At 38.0% G+C, this 21,623-nt stretch overlaps 1 protein-coding gene across 4 annotated transcripts; it reads right to left on the reverse strand.

The window, feature by feature from the left end:
• Positions 1-13,077: 13,077 nt before the first annotated feature.
• On the reverse strand, positions 13,078-18,331 carry LOC113321850 (auxin transporter-like protein 2). Of its 4 annotated transcripts, none has more exons than XM_026569781.1 (9): positions 18,208-18,331; positions 16,635-16,879; positions 16,360-16,545; positions 16,137-16,249; positions 15,865-16,048; positions 15,680-15,777; positions 14,971-15,178; positions 14,606-14,863; positions 13,078-13,621 (listed from the first exon to the last, which is right to left on the reverse strand). In XM_026569781.1, exons 2-9 carry the CDS (start codon positions 16,812-16,814, stop codon positions 13,397-13,399), a joined length of 1,452 nt encoding a protein of 483 aa, XP_026425566.1. In that variant the 5' UTR covers positions 16,815-16,879; positions 18,208-18,331; the 3' UTR covers positions 13,078-13,396. The 4 variants fall into 4 exon arrangements, with proteins under 4 accessions (XP_026425566.1, XP_026425567.1, XP_026425565.1 ...); XM_026569782.1 differs by having other exon boundaries at positions 16,635-16,876; positions 18,208-18,320; XM_026569780.1 differs by lacking the exon at positions 18,208-18,331 and adding an exon at positions 17,290-17,903 and having other exon boundaries at positions 16,635-16,876.
• Between the last annotated feature and the right edge of the window lie 3,292 nt (positions 18,332-21,623).

Consider the following 21,623-nt stretch of genomic DNA (forward strand, 5'->3'; position numbering starts at 1 on the left):
AGGCGCGGCCAAACTAGGGTTTTGGCATTGGTCCAAAGGTTACCATGCGTTGGTTAGTGACCCTGGAAGGCTGAGATTTGCATCTAAGATGGAAGGGTGGTCGTTGATTGTCGCACGCCTTCGTTTTGGCAGCCGTGTAGGGAAGGCCGGCATGGCACGGCTTAGGCGCGGCAAGGTGGCTGGCGCGGCATGCCATTGGCACATGTGGCATGGTCGGATGCCTTGGCGTGGTTTAGGCACGGCCAAACTAGGGTTTTGGCGTTGGGCCAAAGGTTACCATGTGTTGTTTGGCGACCTTGGACGACTAAGATTTGCATATAAGATGGAAGGGTGGTCGTTGATCATCGCACGCCTTCGTTTTTGTAGCCTCATAGGGAAGGCCGGCATGGCATGGCTTAGGCACGGCAAGGTGGCTGGCGCGGCATGCCATTGGCACATGTGGCATGGTCGGCATGCCTTGGCGTGGTTTAGGCGCGTCCAAACTAGGGTTTTGGCGTTGGGCCAAAGGTTACCATGCGTTGTGTGGCGACCTTGGACGATTAATATTTGCATATAATATGGAAGGGTGGCCGTTAATCATCGCACGCCTTTGTTTTGGTAGCCGCATAGGGAAGGCCGGGATGGTATGGCGCGGCAAGGTGGTTGGCATGCCATTGGCACATGTGGCATGGCATGCCTTAGCGCGGTTTGGCGTGGGCAAAAATAGGGTTTGGGACAAAGATTACCATGCGTTGTTTGGCGACCTTGGACGGCTAAGATTTGCATCTAAGATGTAAGGGTGGTCGTTGATCATCGCACGCCTTCGTTTTGGTAGCCGCATAGGGAAGGCCGGCATGGTATGGCGCAGCAAGGTGGTTGGCATGCCATTGGCACATGTGGTGCGGCTGTCATGGTTGGCATGCCTTAGCGCGGAGGTGGCGTTGGCATGGCATGCCATTGAGCAGTGGTGCGGCTGGCATGGTTGGCATGCCTTGGCGCAGAGGTGGCGTTGGCATGGCATGCCATTGGCGCAGCGGTGTGGCTGGCATGGTTGGCATGGTTGGCATGCCTTGGCGCGGAGGTGCGGCTGGCATGGTTGGCATGCCTTGGCGCGGAGGTGTGGTTGGCATGGTTTGCATGCCTTGGCACGAGGTGCGGCTGACATGGCATGCCATCGGATCAGTGGTGCGGCTGGCATGGTTGGCATGCCTTGGCGCGGGGGTGCTTCTGGCATGGCATGCCATCGGCGCAGTGGTGCGGCTGGCATGGTTGGCATGCCTTGGTGCGGAGGTGCGGCTGGCATGGCATGCCATTGGCGCAGTGGTGCGGCTGGCATGGTTGGCATGCCTTGACGCGGAGGTGTGGTTGGCATGGTCTGCCATTGGCACAATAGTGCGGCTGGCATGGTTGGCATGCCTTGGCGCGGTAGCATGAGAATTAGGGTTTGGCATAGATGATGTCAGTCAGTGTTAAGGGTTCTGCCGTGGAACATGACCCATGTAAAAAAAAGGTACCCCGGTAATTCTTACGTAGGCATGCTGATTGATTCAATAAATGTGCTAATGGTCATAGTGACGTCATGCCAGATGTACAGTTTTACGATTTTGACCCTAAGCTAAAAACCACCATCAACAGCATTCAGCGATTCTTTCAGCAGCTTCCTCTAGTTTGACGAAGGTTTGAAACCTAAAGTTGATCAGACTCCCTTTGAAGGACTGAATCATTCCTCGTACACATATTTCCATGAGTGCTTCTTCTCTAATGTCTTCATGACAGTCTAGTGCCATCCATCGGAACCTTGCTATATGTATCCTTATTTCTTCACCTGTCCTTTGTCCGAATCTTCTCAGGTTTATGGACGCAACTTTCCGCTTGGCTGAGAAGAATTTGCCCATAAACATAGAGTACATAATGGGACAACAATCTATGCTTTCTTCCTTTAAGTTACCGTACCAAGTAAAGGTTGTTCCTGCCAGTGATTTGGGGAATTCCCTCAGACACAGTTTCTCGTCGAAAATTCTATCGTTCATGGCCGAGAGGAAACGGCTGATATGTTCTCGCGCATTTCCCCTTCCATCCTAAGTCGTAAACTTGGGAGAAATATAGCTCTCGGGGTACTGATATTCCTGGAAACTTACAGGATATGGATTCTTTGTTTGCTGGTGGTTATCTTGTTTCGTGATATGATACCTATGCTCGAGGAAATCCGCCATTTCCTCTTGTGTGATTACTGCAGCCTTGGTATTTTGATGTTTTTATACTTCGGTTGCTTCCTTAGGGGCTCTTTGTCCTGCAATCACAGCTTGTGCTATCCATTCTTCCAATGCCTGCCTCTTTTGGAATCGCTCTTCTAATTATTTTTGAATACTTTGCATTCCCGAGGTCACAGGTTTTGACTATCGAATCATTTGTACATCTTCCTTGCGCGTGGTGTGTTGGTGAGCGTCTTCAGATTGCTTGTCTATGCTCCGATGTGGTGTTTTCTCCTCGCTATCCTCTTCCTCTATGATGACTTCGTCGAGATTGACAGGGCGGTTGGCTGATTGATTTCCTTCCGCGTCAGGATTAATGTTTTTTGGTTGCATCATGGTGGACTAGGAACGAGCCTCCGGGTGTGTTCGCCAAATGTTAATACCGAAATTCTCGTTGGGTTCCACCCGTCCTAGTATACCAAGATGACCTCACTTTTCTTAAAATAGTATGAGAGAGAGTTGTATTTCCATTATACCTTGTCCTTTCTTGTATAAACTTTCCAAAAGCCCCTTCTTTTTATGACATCTTGCCATGTGTCCTAAACCTCCTTAATTACTACTAATCACATCCCTTCTCTAATATAACCTCCTTCTTCCTTGTTAATTCCTTCATTAGCCCTTACACCTCATGGATACTTTTTTGGTGCAGTTGGGCTTTAGTCCCCATGTTCCATGTGTGACATTTCCACTCTTTAGGGCACCCTAACCTGGTTAAGGGGAATTATTTTTCATGTATCAACAGTACACGCTAGAGCTTCTCAATCCCAAAGAAGACTTTAAAGAGCGTCCGTAAGAGATTTTGCCTAATTAGGTTACTCTCCTCTCCGAATAGGCGGCTACACCAGTAAAAACACAACAAAGAGGAAGCTTGTTGTTACGAAGGATTAGTTTGCTAGAAAGGCAAACTTCAAGTATTGATAGACAAGGAAGTTTGGACACCAAGGAATTTCCAAAACCGAAAATATTCTCAAGATATTCATTAAACCACAAATTCGGTTTCCATAATTCCTGGAAATGCTCTGTCCAAAAATAATGATTGAAATCTCTCAGAAAATCTCTAATTAGTAAATGCACATTACTAATTCTTATTTCCCTACAAAATGAAATTAATAACCTTACTTAAAAGATTCTTAACTTATTTATGTTTCGATCCCGGGATTCTCTTCCCTTAGCTATTAAGGAATAACTTTGAACAATTAAAGAAATAAATATTCACAACACGTGTTCAAAGTATGTCGACATCCTTACTTTGTAAGTTCTCTTTCACACTTACAACCTTGAAACCGATTTTCCACACTTCCAAACAAGTTTAGAATTGGTTCATTTGAATTTCAAGAACTATGTGATTGATCAAATAACATTCAATCACAATCATGCATTTAACGGTTCTACCAAAACAAGTTTCGGTTCTACCTTCCATGTGAGTACTGTGCATAGTCACACTAGCTTTCCAAAATTCGGTTGACTAGGTACTAGGATCGGTTCCCCACTTATATATGGTATCTAACTTATATGTGTTGCACATGTCCATAGGATCGGTTCCCCTTTGCCTAAAAACGTGTTACACATGTTCATAGGATCGGTTCCCCTTTCTGCTATAAACCTTGTTGCACCTCATACAAGGATCGGTTCCCCTTTGTGATGTACTGCACCTCTTACTAAGATCGGTTCCCCTTTCCCATATTTGGTCATACATAAAATCACAAACCCGATCATACCATCTCAGGTGATTACTTAAGATCGGTTTCACTAATAAAAGTTATACCAATACATAAGTCCGGCCTTTGTGAATAGTTCTACCAAGAACACAACAAGTTGTGAACGGTTATACTCAATCACACATATTGATTGTTCATAAAATATGTGATAAGCACGTAATTTCTATATTTTTTACCCATATTTATATTAGCCAGAACTCGATATTTTAACTAATAATACTATTTTAGTGCTTTTGTAGAAAGTACACGCAAATCCGATTTCCAAAAGAATAAACAGATAAATGAACAACTAAATGGCGTTTGCGGACAAAATTCACCGAATATGGATGGCCTGGTATTTTATATATCAGCACCGAAAGGAGACAGAGGTTATGAACCAAAATGGGGGCTTGTGTATCGACTACTTCACCTAGTCGCATCACTCATTCATTCAACTTAGGAATTTCTTTGATTGCCAAGCACGTGAGCCCACCAGGAGTTAGGGACACGACGTGGCGTCTCAAGGCTGAAGAAAGCACGTGAGCCCACCAGCATTATCTCGTTTCTTAATAAAACAGAAGAAAGCATTTCGTGCTCTTATCGAAACACATTTCAATCACCTGAAGTTCTTAAAATTGGAATCTTAAGGCTTGATACAGTGGAGTTGCCATATAGTCGATGATGTTCACAGCAACAACAATGGTATTTGGGGTTTGCCGTGGTCGAAAAGCGGGTTGAATCTCTGATTGGGTTAATGGCTGGAATCAGTGGGGCTTTCTTTGGAGCTGAACGGTAAAATTGAGAAATGGATTTGCAGAGAAGTCAGTCGAGTAATATTGTCTCAGTGATTGACAACAGTGGGTGCATTTTGAGAAGGTCCGGGAATACTAAGATTGGTGTTGTAATTGGTATCCCGGGGAGAGTTAAGACATGGAATTGAAGACTGAAATGAATACAGTCCGCAGTCAATTGAAGTAGCGGTTGTTGTTGCTGCATGGCCATGATCAAGAGGGTCACAGAAATGCTAGAAGAGAAGAAAGAGAATGGTCGGTTGTGAGCCGGAGTTAGCAATTGAATTTGGGGGTTTGGCATGGATTGTTCTCTGGGAAGTGGTGTTGTTCTTCGATTCCTACAGTGGGTGATGTTCGAATTCAGTTAAGAAGAGCTTTTGAATCCAGGTGAAGAAACGTGGATGGTCAGAAAGTAGAAAGTTTGTGCTGTGGTTGGTGTTTTGAAGCGTCGAAATATCTTCAAGTGGTCACTTTGCAGATGATTTTAGGGTAATGTACGGTCGAGTTTAAGGTGTTGTTAGAGTTCCTAAACGATTATGAATGTGTGGTGTGCATGAATCTGGCATTTGTAGGTCAAGAAAGATATAAAGAATGGTTGGAAATCGAGCACAAGGGGACCTCCGCACGCATCTGAAGCTGCACACAACATGTTGGCTAAATTGCATGTGAGAAGAATTGCAATGGTTCATAAATAGAAAGTGGTAATGTGGTCTGAATTTGGAATGGTGTTCGGCCTGGATTTTTATGGGTCCTGTGTTGGGTGAGCTTCAGGTACTAGTCGTACCAGTCGTGAAGGTTCAGTAAACTAAATTAGCCGTAAGGTACTTGGTCGTGGTTGAAATGGCAAAGGTGCAGTAGTCGTGATTGAGGAGAGTTTGAATTTGGAAAACAGAGGTCGTCATTAGTGTCTATGACAGTTGGGCACATGCATGAGGATTTTGGTATGAATTTATGGGTATGGTAAGATGAATTTATGGGTATGGTAAGAAGAATATGGAGATAATTGATGGTGTCGACATCATTAGTCTTTTAACGGCAAGTTTCTCCTTTTTTCCGATTCTCTACACATTTTACAATTAATGGACCGTAACATTGGTGGGCGTATTACTGGGTGGAGATATAAGAGGACTTTTGGTAGAAAGCCAGGGGAGGCTGACGGACGGCTACAGAGCCGCAGCTGGAAAAGAAAAATAGGGTTTGAATTTTCTGTTTTAATTCCAGAGTTGATTAGCGAGAGTTTTCATTTTAGATTTATTTTATGGCTTTTGAGAAAGCCATGCCTTGCTAAATTGTTTGTTAGGGTTGAGATTGAAGCCAATTTAATTATATAGACTCGACAATGATATTTCTAATAATGATATGAATGATTAGTAATTTCTCTTCTTATAGCTTGGTACTCAATTGTTTATGTGATTGTTTTGCTTATCTATTATTTTCAATTGATATTTCGTGCTTCGGTTAAATCCCTTAACGTGATATGTTTTAGGATTGATAGGTAATGCTTTAGAATCACTACCCATGAAGCGAAGAAGATTATAGCGGAGAAACAATATTTTAGAATTTAACATACCATCTTCCGAGGCATGAGATTGAGTTCAATATTTGTCTTGAGTATATAATACATAGAGATTAGTTGAGTTTATATGATTGAATTGGTGGAAATCCAAAACCTTAAAAATCCTAATAACCCTTTCTCATTTTGGTTACGTCTTTGTTATTTATTATTTCATTTTGTCCGAATTTATAAAAACTCATTAAAATATTATCTATTTGATTATTTGGTCTTGGTATTAGTTGGTAGAGTATTCTACACTCCCTGTGGGAACGAACCACAATTTGGACACCGTGCACTTGCGGTAAAACAAAGTCGGTTATCCGACCCATTAATATGCAATGAATAACAAAAATAATAACGCCTGGCAATTTTTTTTTCGATTCACAAACAAGTTTATGAACTTACTTCTTTAGAACACATGTAAAACATTGTTCCCTAGGATGAAATCCTCATCTCATATCCATACATAATCACAATAACATTCAAATGATTATGGCGATGTCTTATCTACAAAGTTTAATGGTTAAGCAATAAACCTCGTATTGTATTCCTTAATACAATGTCTATCAGGAGTTCAAATATGCTTCGCAGTTTTGTTTTCAATATGCACGACTTGAAAGATACGTCAGGGAATGAAAAAGTTCAAATCAAATATCACTAACCTCAAGTGGAAGGATGATTGTTGTCGTTGTATCTCCTTGCTTCTTCACATCTTCAAGTCTTCGCAATACTTGTAATGTCTCATTATCCTAATACTTTCAAGCTAACCTATACGAAGTTGACTCTAGTACATAATCAAGCGACTCTTAACATGAGTTTTGATTCACTAAAATGTGATAACCAAACTTGACATACCAACGCTTGGTGGGTTCAAACGATCAATGCTCTAACACCTGGTATGTGTACCATGAATTCCAAACATCCTGAACTACTATTTTCAAACCTAAACATTTAAGAACCTTAAACACATATCAAGTTCGGTAGAAATGAATGATAAGCAAGGTACATGGATCATTATAAGTACTCTAAGCAAATAAAAACACAAATATTTTTCAAGTTTATAGAAATACCTTTTTAGAAGAATCCAATCGAATTCTACAACCTTACCGAACATAATTTGTGCGCCCCAATTCTCGTGCTTCCCTCACCGTATACATAGCAGGGCATTCCTTAGTGAGGATGCACTAACAACACACTTAAGTTGTGTTGAGGTGAACAATATCTTGCTCACAAAAAGTGACTTTTGGATTATCATGAAAGAGATCGCTTTTAGAACCTTTCACATCCAAATCCATCTTTCCAGAGAACTTTTTAAGTTCCAACATCATGGATATTGTTTTCTCCATAGTCATGGAGTTTTCTGGGAGATCATTCCTTTTCACACTTAATGCATCATTGACTTTCTTTGGTATCCACTTCTGAGTGTGTTTAGGAACAATTGAAACCTTCTTCCCATTATTCTCTTCTAGAATTCTCAGAAGAGAATCAGATTGACTATTCTTTTGCAAGTTAGTCTTTCTCCAACTGGGAGCATCAGATCTTCTCTTTGTCTTTACGAATTTATCCTTTTGATAACCATTACGATTGTGAAAAGTGTTCGTATGACGTTTATAGGAAAATCTAGGTTTATCACAGCACTGATTCCTTTGCCTAAATTTTGGACAGTTACAACCTGTAACGTTAAGGGGATTAGTCTTAACATATGATCTTGGTTTCACAACTTCTTGTGATGCCCAAACAAGAACATCATGAAGTTTCCCATTCCTTGTACAGAAACGACATCTCCTTTCCAGATGACCTTTATTTCCGCAATAGTGGCAAACATAAGGAATGTTCTTACCTCGACCCATGTGTGCTAACTTTGGAGGTTGATATACTTTGCTCTTTTGAACCTTAACTGCCGGTGAAGGTATTTCACTTTTGCCATCAGTGGAAACCTTTTGTTGAGAAGAATCACTAGCCTTGACAAATTTTACCTCTTTGCTAATACTTGGAGCATCTATTCCCTTATAGCCCAATCCTCGTGTATCACGATGATTTTTACTTACTCCTAGAATAGTGGTTAATTTGCTTGAACTAGTATTGAACTTTTTCAAGTCATCTTCCAACATCTTGATTTTATCAAGAGCAGCATCTAAATCAGCCTCAAGGCGTTTTTCTTGAGCAAGAAAAGTGATTTCTCTGTCATCAAAACTTTCTTGTTGAGAGTTAATCCTTCCTTCAGTTTCTACAAGTTTCTCTTCCAACAATAAGTATTTTTGATATACACGATCACATTCGAGTGACTTTCTACTAAGTTTTTCCTCGGTATCTTTGAGGACTGATTCGCAAGAACGATTTTGACCATAAAGACCTCCTTAAATCCTTTTCAATTTCTTGTTTTCTCGACAGAGAGGAGTCAGAAAAGGTGTGACATGGGAAGTTGTAATCTTCTTCATTTTCCACGAATCCAAAAACTTAACATACTCTAAGACTTCCTCATCAATATCTGAATCACCTTCATCAGAAAGTTCATCCAACTGTTCTTCTAGGAGAGTTTCCCAATCAACAGTTTTTACATCAAGAGAATGTTTAGATATTGACTTAGATGTGACAGTTCTCTCAGGTGAATCCAAGCTTTCAGAATCATCTAGTAATTTCTGAACTGGTACGTTATTCAAGATAAACTCGTCCATAGTAATCATATTGCTATAAACACAGACTTATGAGGTCTTTACCGTGTTTGCCTGCCTTGATACCAATTTAAAAGCGGGGGTCTAACAACCACACCCAATATTTCGCTTAGAAATCTGTATGGACTAACTCCAATATACTTTCAAGAGAATCAACTAGACAGTCAGACTCAATCTTACAAAAAGTATATCAAAGAGTTATATCTCAATCTCTCAATTCAATCTGCAATGGAACAAATAATAATTTACGAGCCCGATTAAATATAAGAGAGATAATTACTTGAACGGTACCAAAGACCAATGTTCAAGGATCAATCAATTTCAATCAATAACCAAAGGTTGGATTTACCAATTGATCGATTCAACGCACAACCTGTGATATTTAAATTATATAACAAAATATAATGCGGAAAAGAAATAACACAGACACCAGAATTTTATTAACGAGGAAAACCGCAAATGCAGAAAAACCCCGAGACTTATCCCAGATTGAACACACATTGTATTAAGCCGCTACAGACACTAGCCTACTACAAACTAACTTCGGTATGGACTTTAGTTTAATCCCAATCAATCTCACACTTGATCCAAGGTATAGTTGTGCTCCTTACGTCTCTGATCCCAGTAGGATACTACGCACTTGATTCTTTTAATTGATCTCACCCATAACTAAGAGTTGTTACGACCCAAAGTTGAAGACTTTAATAAACAAATATGTCTCACACATAAAAGTCTACAGGAATAGATAAATTTGTCTCCCACAGAAATACCTACGAGTTCTGTTCTGTCTTTTGATAAATCAAGGTGAACAAGAACCAATTGATATACCAGACTTATATTCCCGAAGAACAACCTAGAAATATTAATCACCTCACGATAATCTTAATCGACTAGCGAAACAAGATATTGTGGAATCACAAACGATGAGACGAAGGTGTTTGTGACTACTTTTCTATCTTGCCTATCGGAGCTATAAATATCAAGCCAATCTTACGATTGCAGTCAATCATGATAGAAACAACAAGATCGGATCACGCAACTACTAAGAAAATAGTTGGGTCTGGCTTCACAATCCCAATGAAGTCTTCAAGTCGTTAACCTACAGGGTCTCAAGAGAAACCTAAGATTAAAGGATAATCGACTCTAGCTTATGCAACTAGTAACACACAGGAGGCGTGGGGATTAGGTTTCCCAGTTGCTAGAGTTCTCCTTTATATAGTCTCCAAATTAGGGTTTGCAATCTAAGTTACTTTGGTAACAAAGCATTCAATATTCACCGTTAGATGAAAACCTGATTAGATTCAAGCTAATATCTTTTAACCGTTAGATCGAACTTAGCTTGTTATACACACATGAAATGTAACTTCATTTAGGTTTGAGTAACAGTACCTAAACGTGTACACTTAGTTGGTTCAACATTAGTTAACCAATGGTTAGCCATATGAACACTTTCATATCAACCTTATTCATCTTCACCATAACTAGTTCAAATGACTCAAACGAACTAGTTAGAGAGTTGCTCAATTGCTTAGATCTCATAAAAGTATACAAGACACAATCGATGCAAAATCGGTTTTGATTCACTAGAATCGATTCATGAACATTATAGCGGATTACAAAGATTGCATTTCTTAATATATATAAATGTTTTAGTTCATGAACAAACCGATTTTAGAAAGTAACCTACCTAAGTATGCGAACAAGTACGCGTACTTAAGTAACCGGATTGAGTTTGTTTTTCACTGTCAAACTCCAGCAGAAATTCACGGGCATGAACTTTCCGCCAGTGTGCGTACGGGTACGCATACTATCCCGAATTTCCAACAACCGGCAGTACGCGTACGGGTACGCATACTTTGGGTTCCCGGTTTTGGACTTATACATAAATGTGAAAACATACTATGCTTATATCCAAAGATGGTTACATGTTCTAAACTCTCATTTCAATTATTGAAACATTCTTAGAGGATGTTATATAGTTGTTATTCACAAACTATTTTTCATCAAAGCGATTTTCAAGTTATTGAAATAATCAACATGACTTTCGTCACGAGTAAATATGAACTTGGCCAAAGCGAAATCTTACCAACACATATTTCGAGAAATAGATAAGCGAGATAGACTCGGCTCGAAATAGAAAATGTGTATAATCGAAGTCTATATAGCAATACGACTTTTGCCTCAAGATAGGAGATAGAGTGGATAGACTTTTGAGTGATAGGTAAGTTCAAGTCTCCACATACCTTTTTGTCGACGAAGTTCCACCAGTTCCTTGAGTAGTTCTTCGTCTTTTCATGATAAACGTCATGGAGTCTAGAGCTCAACTACACTTACTATCCTAGTCCGAAGCTTAGCTATAAGTAGACTAGAAATGAAGACTTATAGTTTTGGCAACTAAACTTGACAAACAAGCTTGAGATAACAACGCTTGCGAGTTCGACCGAGCAGTGCTCTAACATTAATTTTTAGGGTAAGTTATCAATCGCAGTAAAAGTGGTATCACTTTTAGTAAGAAAATCTCAAGAAGTAGGCAGATAAGCTTGTTAACATGTTGCAGATGAAGCCCACGAAGATCTCAGATAAGTACCCGAGGTTACCTTTGTTTTTCCACATATCAAAAGTTTAAAGTTTTCAGAATTTAGTCGCAAGTATGCAACACAAACTAGATGGGTGAAAAGAGAAACTCATACCACGGGCAGAAAGAGCAATTCAAATTCAAGCAGTTTTGAACTTAGTGGCTATGTATCAGATGACATGTTTCTCACTGCCGAAAGAAATTATCAGATAACTAGATATTCTACAAAGGAGGCATTGGTGGGGATACAAGCCAAGATAAAAAAAAAAAGGATCCAATCCAAAGGCATGAATCAGGCTATGTGTACCAAAAAGACATGGAGGTTCAGTGATGCATCATCCGACATATTTGTATATTTTGAGGATTATGTACATATGTATTAGGCACAAAAAAATTAACAGTAATAATGGATGGAAAACTTAAAGTAAGGATATAGTCAATATTATTAGATGAAATAGGGGTAACTCTATGTTTTCCTTTCAAAATAGGAGTAACCCAAAATACCCATTAACCGAACCCAAAAGCTTTAGAAGTCTTTACAGTCATATTCATCATTGATGCTAGAAATAATGTGCAGTTTGATTTCCACCAGTCCTTGTTGTCTTTATGTAAAGATTGTATGTTAATGTTTACTAATGCTTCTTTGGATAAAACTTCGAACTTTGCAAGTTGTCGAATAATCCTCCTTCGACCCGATGAAGACTTTGTTACAGCCAAAAATTGGATTGCCAATGCAAATTCTGCAATAAAAACAGCAGTAGAATGGGCTTCTCAGTTATGGTTGGAGAGTATCTTTTTTAATTTAGACAATCTTCTCTTGATTCAGCTTGTAAATGACGAATCTATCTTTGTAAATTGGAAAAAGTTTCTTTTTTACTTAAATGATTGTAAAATCGGTATTCGTCTGTTTCGTAGATTTTTTTGTAGACATGTACACATGACATGTAATAAAGCAGCAAACTCTCTTTAGCTAAATCTTCTAAAAACAATGTAAATCAGGAATGGCATAATCATTTTCCTGATTCTATCTCTGGTGAATTCTACCAGGTGTAAGAAGTTCTCTTTGTAATATATTTCGTTTGCCTTCAAAAAAAAAAAAATCCAGTATTAAATCAAAGGGTTATATTCTTTAACCAAGTAATACTACAACAATAAAAATCCAGTAGAAGGAGAGATAAAAGCGACCACATGAGAAAGGTGTAGTATAGTGTGAGCCATGTGATCTAAGTATCTTGGGACTCCATTGCACAACAGATTCAAGGCATTCTCCAAAATCATATGAAAGTTTATCATATAATTCAGCAGTACATTTGTACAATTAGTTGGTGGTCAATTACTTGTTTTAGGATTTTACTCCATCCAAATATTCATTCACATTGCCATATACTAATAGTATAAGTAATGATCTTTGCCTTTAATTTGTGATCCTAACATGGGAACGGGGTAATTGGTACTTACTGCTTTGTAGCGCCACAAGCAAACCCCACTTGGATATTTGATGCTGATAAAATCAAATCAAGATACTTAGGAACATGTTAGCAATAATGACCTTTTAGTAAATTTATAATCCCAATTATTTATTTACTGATATTAATTATTACTTAACTTACTAAGTAGTAGTATCTGTTAAGTGAGGAAAAGGAAAAGAGAAAACCTTAATCTTGATTATCCTACACTTTAAATAGCTAAGGAATCATTACCACACTATGTATCTACTTAATAAAAAAATTACAAAAAAATTAACATAAAATACAGCACACTAACATGTGGGGGAAACCTTGCTAACACCCCACGTATAATACAAGAAGAAGAAAGTGAGATTTTGTTGATTGTAGTTGACAATCTCCCGAGTTGGTCATTTCTTGATCATTTCCGTCAATGGCGAAGCGATTTCGGCGACGGCGCAGCTGGTGCTGCAGGTTTACATTGATAACATTTCGCGAACAATCCAAATGTGTCGACTTGTCGAATGAAATTAGTCATACTAGCCCATCCTCCGAATCCAAATCCAACAATCAAAACCCATACAACAATGAAGATGTTGATCACGTACATTGCGGTCCAACTCGGGAGGAAGTATGGCGGTTTCTCAGCAGCGTTCTGTAAACAACAAGCAAGAACATATCAAAAATCAATCATTTTGAGTCGGACTTAGTGAGTCAGGATATGTCATTGCCAGCTAATAATACAACTGTGTTCTCGTGTGTGTGTGTGTGAAAATTGAGTAAGACTTCCCACCGCCACTATTTAATATTTCCCTCCAAAATTTTCAAGACATTTAATCCTCTCTCGTGGACTCATGTGCTGAATTACGACTAATGTGGACGTGCCCCATCAAAGTTGGGTCCTACTAAAAACAAATTAAATCTTAAAATTTTACGACGACTATAGGGAATCCCAAAGGGTATTATTGACATTGTAGGCATTACAGGTGACGCTTACCAGCCACCCCGAAAATATTTTACACCGCTGTCGTGGCTGCCCGGTTTACCCACGGGTTGTGCGATCAGGCTACGTAAAAACTATGTCCCACTTACTACTGTTAACATTTTATACACTAATTTGAGATTGGTCCACCAAAGAGAAGAACCTAGACAATAAATACAAACAAAGTTTGGAACTTAGCTCCACCTAACAATAGATCATGACCGTACAATAGATATTTTAGTGGACCAAAACACCCTTGTACTTTTCATAAAGTTCACAAGAAAAAAAAAATTATATGGAGGACTATGAGAAGAAACGACATCCCTAAAGATTATTTCCCGTCGAAGTGGGTTCCGCCGGTTGATAAACAGTAGTAACAACCACCAATACGACAGACTAATAAATCCTAAATCTTTACTATTCGGTGTGTAGATTCATTTCATATCAAATCGTGAGACCAAAGTACAGGTACAACTCATTAATTTGGTAATTCCGTAAAATCTCTTAGAAAAATGACCAAAGTACCCTAATCAGTCGATCAGTCTCCAAAATTTATCAGCATGGGCAGAAAAAGTTAAAAAAAAAAAGGGGCCACCGGGCAAATTACTAAGAGGACAGTACGGGTAAGAGGGAGATAGGAGGAGGAATTATGAATACCTGACGGGCAGATGCTTTTCTGTACACGAGCATATGAGCAAGGGCCGGTATAATGTAGACTGTGAAGCTGACAAGAAGTGCACCAACAGCAGAATTAATGGGCCCGAAGAATGGAAAAATAATTGCAAGGAACCATATCGGTACTACCACAGGCAGTCTAGCGAGTGCCCTTAAGCATATACTCTTCGTATCGTGCATTCCTATTACTTTCTCCCATACGAAATACAATGGTGTACATGCGAACCCAAATGTGATGAACTGCACAAAGACAAAGTTGAATTAGCAAGACGAACAAATTACAAACTCAGAAGAAAAAAAATGAAATTGGAAAGCTTTGGGGACGAAGAATGTGATCAAATGATTACTTGATGAATAAGCATTAAGATGACGGCAGTATCACGCCAAGCGTTCTTAGGAAGAAGAGAGAAAGCATTGGAGTGGTTTAGAAGTTGATCACCGAACGCCCAATAAACCGCTGAGGCCGAGGGCAGGGTTAATGTGAATACGTATAATGTGGCGATCAAGTATATGTACTTGAACTTTTGTGGCTTCCACATTGCATGCATGATTTCACTGAAAAAAATTAGGCACTACCACAAAATCAGTATAATAACTCAAGGTTAAAGAAAATAAAGAATATGGTAAATTACCAGAGACCATAATCACCCTCTTCATGGCCTTGCAGTTAAACTCTAAATCTAGGACTGAAAAACCCTTTTGAAGTCGACTCATTGAAAGTCGTGCCGGCTATTTGGGCCACCAATAAGGGTCACGGAGAGAATTTTCTCGTATAAGATTTAACACAAGGAATTTACAGTCTGACTCAAAGCTATCTATCATCTGGGTTAGGTGATTGTTCCATTATTTGGTCACACGGACTAAAGAAGAATCCTAACTTTCATTCCTCCTATAGCCTTTTTAGTTTACCAAAAGTTAAAAAGAATAACAGTCAGCCACACAGACAGTGAGTCAGGGTGCACAAACTGTACTTCTAATGATTCATGAAATGGGTAATATCGTCACATAAACATGATTAGTTGAATCGGTCGCCCAGCATAAAAAGCTGCAACTTACACAGTAACAGCATGACCACCGAAAGTGTAGAGAATATTTGTGGCTCCGGTGAAATACAACACCAGTTTTGTGGGAGCAGTATGTTGAACATCTTCAACCTGTTCATCAGGGCCATAAGTTTCCGTTAAGCCAATCAAATTAGAACTGACCGGATATTAAATTTTACTATGATGATAATTACATACCTGGCCGTGAACCAAAGCGGCAATGGTCATATACCAAGCAGTATAAGTGGTCATACCAAGACCAAGAAACGACCAAATACGGTAATTGTGAAATGAAGGTATGAACACAGTTGTTGCACAGCAGGCTCCAAATATGTATGTCCATGTTCTTTTGTCCAGTCTATCATTTATGTAGTAAATGTTACTGTCATCAAAGAAAAAAATTCATCAGTTCAATAATTTCATCGGAAAATGATTAATCGTCGGTAAAAAAAAAAAAGAAAAAATCTCACCTTGCACAGGCTATAAGCTGAATGACAGTACCAAAGAGGAGAAAGGTGCAATTAAAAGCCAATCCAATTGCTTTCCAGTAAGGTCCTAACAACCCATCAAGCACTTCAAACCACTTTACATCATTAATCAAACAGGGAAACTCAATTAGTAAATGATTAAAAATTCTGGATAAGTAAGAACATGTAATCAATCTTCATCGTTTCTTTCTTTGTTTAAATTTACCTGAATAACATGGTTCTTAAAGTTGACATTCTCTTTTTCTTTTCGACTTCGATATTCGATGTAAAGAACACTAATAAGGTAAGCTGTCCAACTACCAACGATACCGTAAAAAAGTTGAAAGATTATCCCTGATAACATTCCAAGTTGCGAAAACGAATATGGTAGTGTTAACAGCACTTGGGCTACCTGCAATATACAAAAAAAAATCAAATTCACATTCAATTTTGGCCGTGATTGATTAAATTTCCTGGTAAGAATTTAGTTAATATACATACTTGATTTGAAGCGCAACTAAACCAAGCATCATAAACAGAACCACCATGCCAAAGAAAACTCTTGACGTTAAACATTGATTGATCTTCATTTTCACCTTGATCTCTGCTTCTTCCTCCGCCATCATCTTCAGTCTCGTTGTAACTTGATACTATTGCTTCTTCACCTGGTTTCGACGACATTTCTTTTCAAACTGTGTCACCTCAAAACTCCGAAACGCATGAATATGTATGGAGAAAGAGATCTGCTGCAGAGAAGGAAAAGGAAACAGTAAATAAGACAAAAGAGAAAACCGAAACTGATTATGAAAGAAAAGAAAATGATAGGGAAATGAAAACAAATTAACAACCCCAGATCTGGAAAACATTTCACCAAATTCTCTAATGGTAACAAAAACAAACCCCATTTTTTTATACAAAAGTAAACCTCAAAATATGGATATTAACGTTTCTCGCGAATGAGTGTTTGAAACTGAAAAAACAAATCCTCTGTTTACAGAAAAAAAAAAAAAGACTTAATTAATTAAGTAATCTCATATGACAATGAATGTTCCATAATCTTTCTTCACGTCTGCAGTTCAGAGATGCAAGTGATGACAGAGGATGCAACTGTCGATGAGTTTATACAGAGAACAAGAGTTTATTCACTTTTGTTCACCTTATTATGTACTGTGAATCAGGATTGTACAGAATCAGTGAAATTACAAGCAGGGAGAGTGAAGAAGAATTGAAGCCTGGTCTGGTTTGATGAGAAGAATTACAAGTACGAATGACACCAATTTGAAATTTTTTGTTTTCTTGATTCGTATTCGTTTAGAAGAAGAAGGAGAGGAATCAAGATCTAAAGAAAAAGACGTTCTTCTGATCACTTCGAAAAAATTTTAAGTACCGGATTCAATTAAAACGAAAGCTTTCTTCTTTTTATAGCTCTCGTAAACGGCTTCCACTATTTTACTTTAATCAACCTCACATGATTGTGAATTTAATTTTAATCCTTGTAGTGTTAAACTAATTAGGTACTGAATATCCCAGCACTTAATATAGCCCCCTTCCCAATTAATTCTGTTTCTCCATTCTTTCATTTATCCAACTTTTGAAGACTACAAAGTTTCTTTCTTCCTTTTAAATTTTCGAGGCTGCTGAGGCACGGATGAAATCTTTAGTGTCGTAAGAAAAGAAAACAATCAGTGCAACTTTATCAAACAGGTTTGGAACTTGGAAGCATTTGAACATCTTATGCAATGCAATTTTATCAAACGGGTTTGGGAGCTTTTCAACATCAAAACATAAATTATTTATAAAGTAGGTTGACTAACAGTATGACGCAGTTAGTATTATTATGTAATACATGGGAGGTTAGATTTTCATGAATGGCTAGCAAATTGGTTTGAGGAAACAAATAGAGATAATATGTTTATTTTTGCAGCATTGTAATATGATATGTATAGAAGGCACGACGTAACTTAACGTTTAGAAAAGAAACTCAAAATAATGCTGGCACGACATATACGATTGTAATAAGATTAATAAATAATATGGCCACAGTTTACAATTCTGACTACAGTACTACACAAACCATGTTTATAATCCTTCGGCTGATAATATATTTTTTAATGATAACACCACCACAGAACCAAAGACTAATTCCCTTCATAAGTTATAGGATTATTAATGTCAAACCCTATAACAAGTTCTAGAATAGGGCTAACTCTTATAAATTATGCAGGTTACACAATTTAAGTAAGGAGAACTTCTGAAAATAGCTCAACAAGAGAGGAACCGGAGATGATGGGTGTTGAAGCGGCTTTTCAGTGGTCAACGAAATTGAGTGGACATACAATTACTTTTCAAAGCGACCCCGAACCAAGTCTCCAGCTGCTCAAAGAATGTACGTGAAAGTCAAAGAAAAAATCTCAAGCACACAATATATACAAACTAAATCAAACTTCCAACATTAGCTCCATATATCCTCTGAGTAAAGAATCTCTTTAAACTGCTTGTCTCCGGAATAAGATTTCTATCATTTCTTACAGGAGGCCCATACATGCATAACAAACCCCAACTGTAACTCAAAATCTGACTGACTTGACAATGAATGAGATTTAAATTACTCTTTGTCATGTTCACCTTGACTTAATCATGCCATAATAGGATCAAACCACCTTAAATTCCTATAAATGGTACTATAAATTGCTCACCAAAATTTAACTGAGAAATGAGCTTACTAGCCTTGTAATTATCAAGTTTGGTTTCAGACAAGAAAACGATATTAGGATTAAATCCTTCAAGAAGGATTTTAGTGACGCATTGTCGACGAATTCCTTAACCCTCGATAATTCCAAAAATAGACTAACATTGATCTTGTGGCTGATTTAGGACAGCCACAACACCCACAACTTCAACATTCAACATTCAACAAATCCAATATCCATTCGAGATACAGAGCATTTTTCTTGCCAGTAAGAATTCCTCCTCTGAAGAATTTTCCTGAGAAGGTCACCCGAATATTAATGTTTTCTTGCTACAAAAAGGGCTAATATATGAGATATCATACAAATCATAAATTGTTCTAAATTAAAAGTAAATTTTCTAATTTTGTGATATTTTTATTTATTTTTTTCACTAGATTTTAATACCACCATAAAATCTTGTAATATTTAATCTAGTAAAATTATTTTTTAAAGCAAACTATAAAACTTATGTAAAAATTTATACAATATAGGCCTATAGTTACAAAATCTAAGAGGATTACCTAGAATTCAAAGACAAATCCAGTAATTTCTCGTAATTCTAGGGAGGGCAGATGTCCTCTATGGTTTTCACTTGCCTAAGTCATTGCTCGGATTGTTCCATGACGGCAACAGATATTTACCACCCATACCACCTAAAGAAGGCCAATACGAGGTAGTTGCAAATTCACCGATTCCATCAATTACCACTCATACCACCTAAAGAGGGCCAATACGAGGTAGTTGCAAATTCACCGATTCCATCAATTAAAATAACTGGGATTTGGTTCTATTCGAAAGCTTAACTGAGTAAAATTAATGCAGACACATAATCCGTTGTATTGCCTAGTGTCTAAAATTTCTATTTTTTTTTGTTTTTCTTAATTACCAAAGACAATTTATTGATTGTGAAAAAGCGGGGGTCTAACAACCACACCCGATACTTCGTTTGGAAATATGAATAGACAAACTCCAATATACTTTCAATAGAATCAACTAGACAGTTAGACTCAATCTAGAGAAAAGTATATCAAAGAGTTTTATATCTCTATCTCTTAATTCAATCTGCAATCAAGGAATTTGCTAGCCCGATTGAATATAAGAGAAATAACTTGAACGGTACCAAAGACCAATGTTCAAGGATCAATCAATTTCAATCAACATCCAAAGGTTGGATTTACCAATTGATCGATTCAACGCACAACTTGTGATATTTCAATTATATAACAAAATATAATGCGGAAAAGAAATAACAAAGACACCAGAATTTTGTTAACGAGGAAAACCGCAAATGCAGAAAAACCCCGGAACCTAGTCCAGACTTGAACACCACACCGTATTAAGTCACTACAGACACTAGCTTACTATCAATGAACTTCGAACTGGACTGTAGTTGAACCCTAATCTATCTCACACTGATTCGAGGTACAGTCGCGCTCCTTATGTCTCTGATCCTAGCAGGATACTACGCACTTGATTCCCTTAGCTGATCTCACCCACAACCAAGAGTTTCTACGACCCAAAGTCGATGAGTTGATAAAAAAATCTGTCTCACACAGAAAAGTCTATATGAATAGATAAATCTGTCTCCCATAGAAATACCTACGAGTTTTGTTCCATCTTTTGATAAATCAAGGTGAACAGGAACCAATTGATATACCGGACTTATATTCCCGAAGAACAACCTAGAAATATCAATCACCTCAGAATAATCTTAATCGTATGGTAGCGAAACAAAATATTGTGGAATCACAAACGATGAGACGAAGATGTTTGTGACTGCATTTTATCTTGCCTATCGGAGATTAAATCTCGAGCCAATATTAAAGAAGATAGTACTCAAATACGATAGAAACAGCAAGATCAGATCACGCAACTACACAGAAAATATGGGTCTGGCTTCATAATCCCAATGAAGTCTTTAAGTCGTTAAACTACAGGGTTTCGTGAAAAACCTAAGGTTAAAGTAGAATCGACTCTAGCTTATGCAACTAGTATCATATAGGAGGTGTGGGGATTAGGTTTCCCAATTGCTAGAGTTCTCCTTTATATAGTTTTCAAATCAGGGTTTGCAATCTAAGTTACCTTAGTAACAAATCATTCAATATTAACCGATAGATGAAAACCTGATTAGATTCAAGCTAATATCTTTCAACCGTTAGATCGAACTTAGCTTGTTATACACAAATGAAATGTACCCTCATTTCGGTTTAGTAACCGTACCTAAACGTGTACACCATTGGCTCAATCGTAGTTAACCGATGTTAGCTATATGAACACTCTCATATCAACCTTATTCATCTTAACCATAACTAGTTCAAATAACTCAAATAAAACTGGTTAAAGAGTTTTTCAATTGCTATATTCTCATAAAAGTATACAAGAACACAATTGAAGAAAAATCGGTTTGATTCACTCGAATGAATTCATGAACATTATAGCCACGGTTTGCAAAGAATGCATTCCTTAATATAAAAATGTATTAGTTCATGAGCCAACCGATTTTAGAACTTTAACCACTCAAGTATGCCAACGGGTACGCATACTTAGTACACTTCCAAAACCCAGCAGAAATTCCCGGACCTATACCTTACGCAAGTATGCGTACCGGTATGTGTACTTGGTACACGGAATTTCACAACTACAAGTACGCATACGGGTATGCATACTTTAGTTCCGGTCATGGATCACATACATGCAAGAATGCACACTATGTTTATAATCCAATGATGGTTAAGCATTCTAAACTCTTATTTCAATCATT

Source organism: Papaver somniferum, chromosome 11 (assembly GCF_003573695.1).
Source record: "Papaver somniferum cultivar HN1 chromosome 11, ASM357369v1, whole genome shotgun sequence".
Classification (NCBI taxonomy): domain Eukaryota; kingdom Viridiplantae; phylum Streptophyta; class Magnoliopsida; order Ranunculales; family Papaveraceae; genus Papaver; species Papaver somniferum.

Bases quoted from the DNA above. Each gene is read 5' to 3' on its own strand.
- LOC113321850 (XM_026569781.1), bottom strand. From the start codon at position 16,814: ATGTCGTCGAAACCAGGTGAAGAAGCAATAGTATCAAGTTACAACGAG. The intron at 16,546-16,634 runs GTATGTATATTA...TGTATATTGCAG, and splicing joins TTAGTTGCGCTTCAAATCAA to GTAGCCCAAGTGCTGTTAAC. The intron at 16,049-16,136 runs GTGAGATTTTTT...CTTTGATGACAG, and splicing joins CAGCTTATAGCCTGTGCAAG to TAACATTTACTACATAAATG.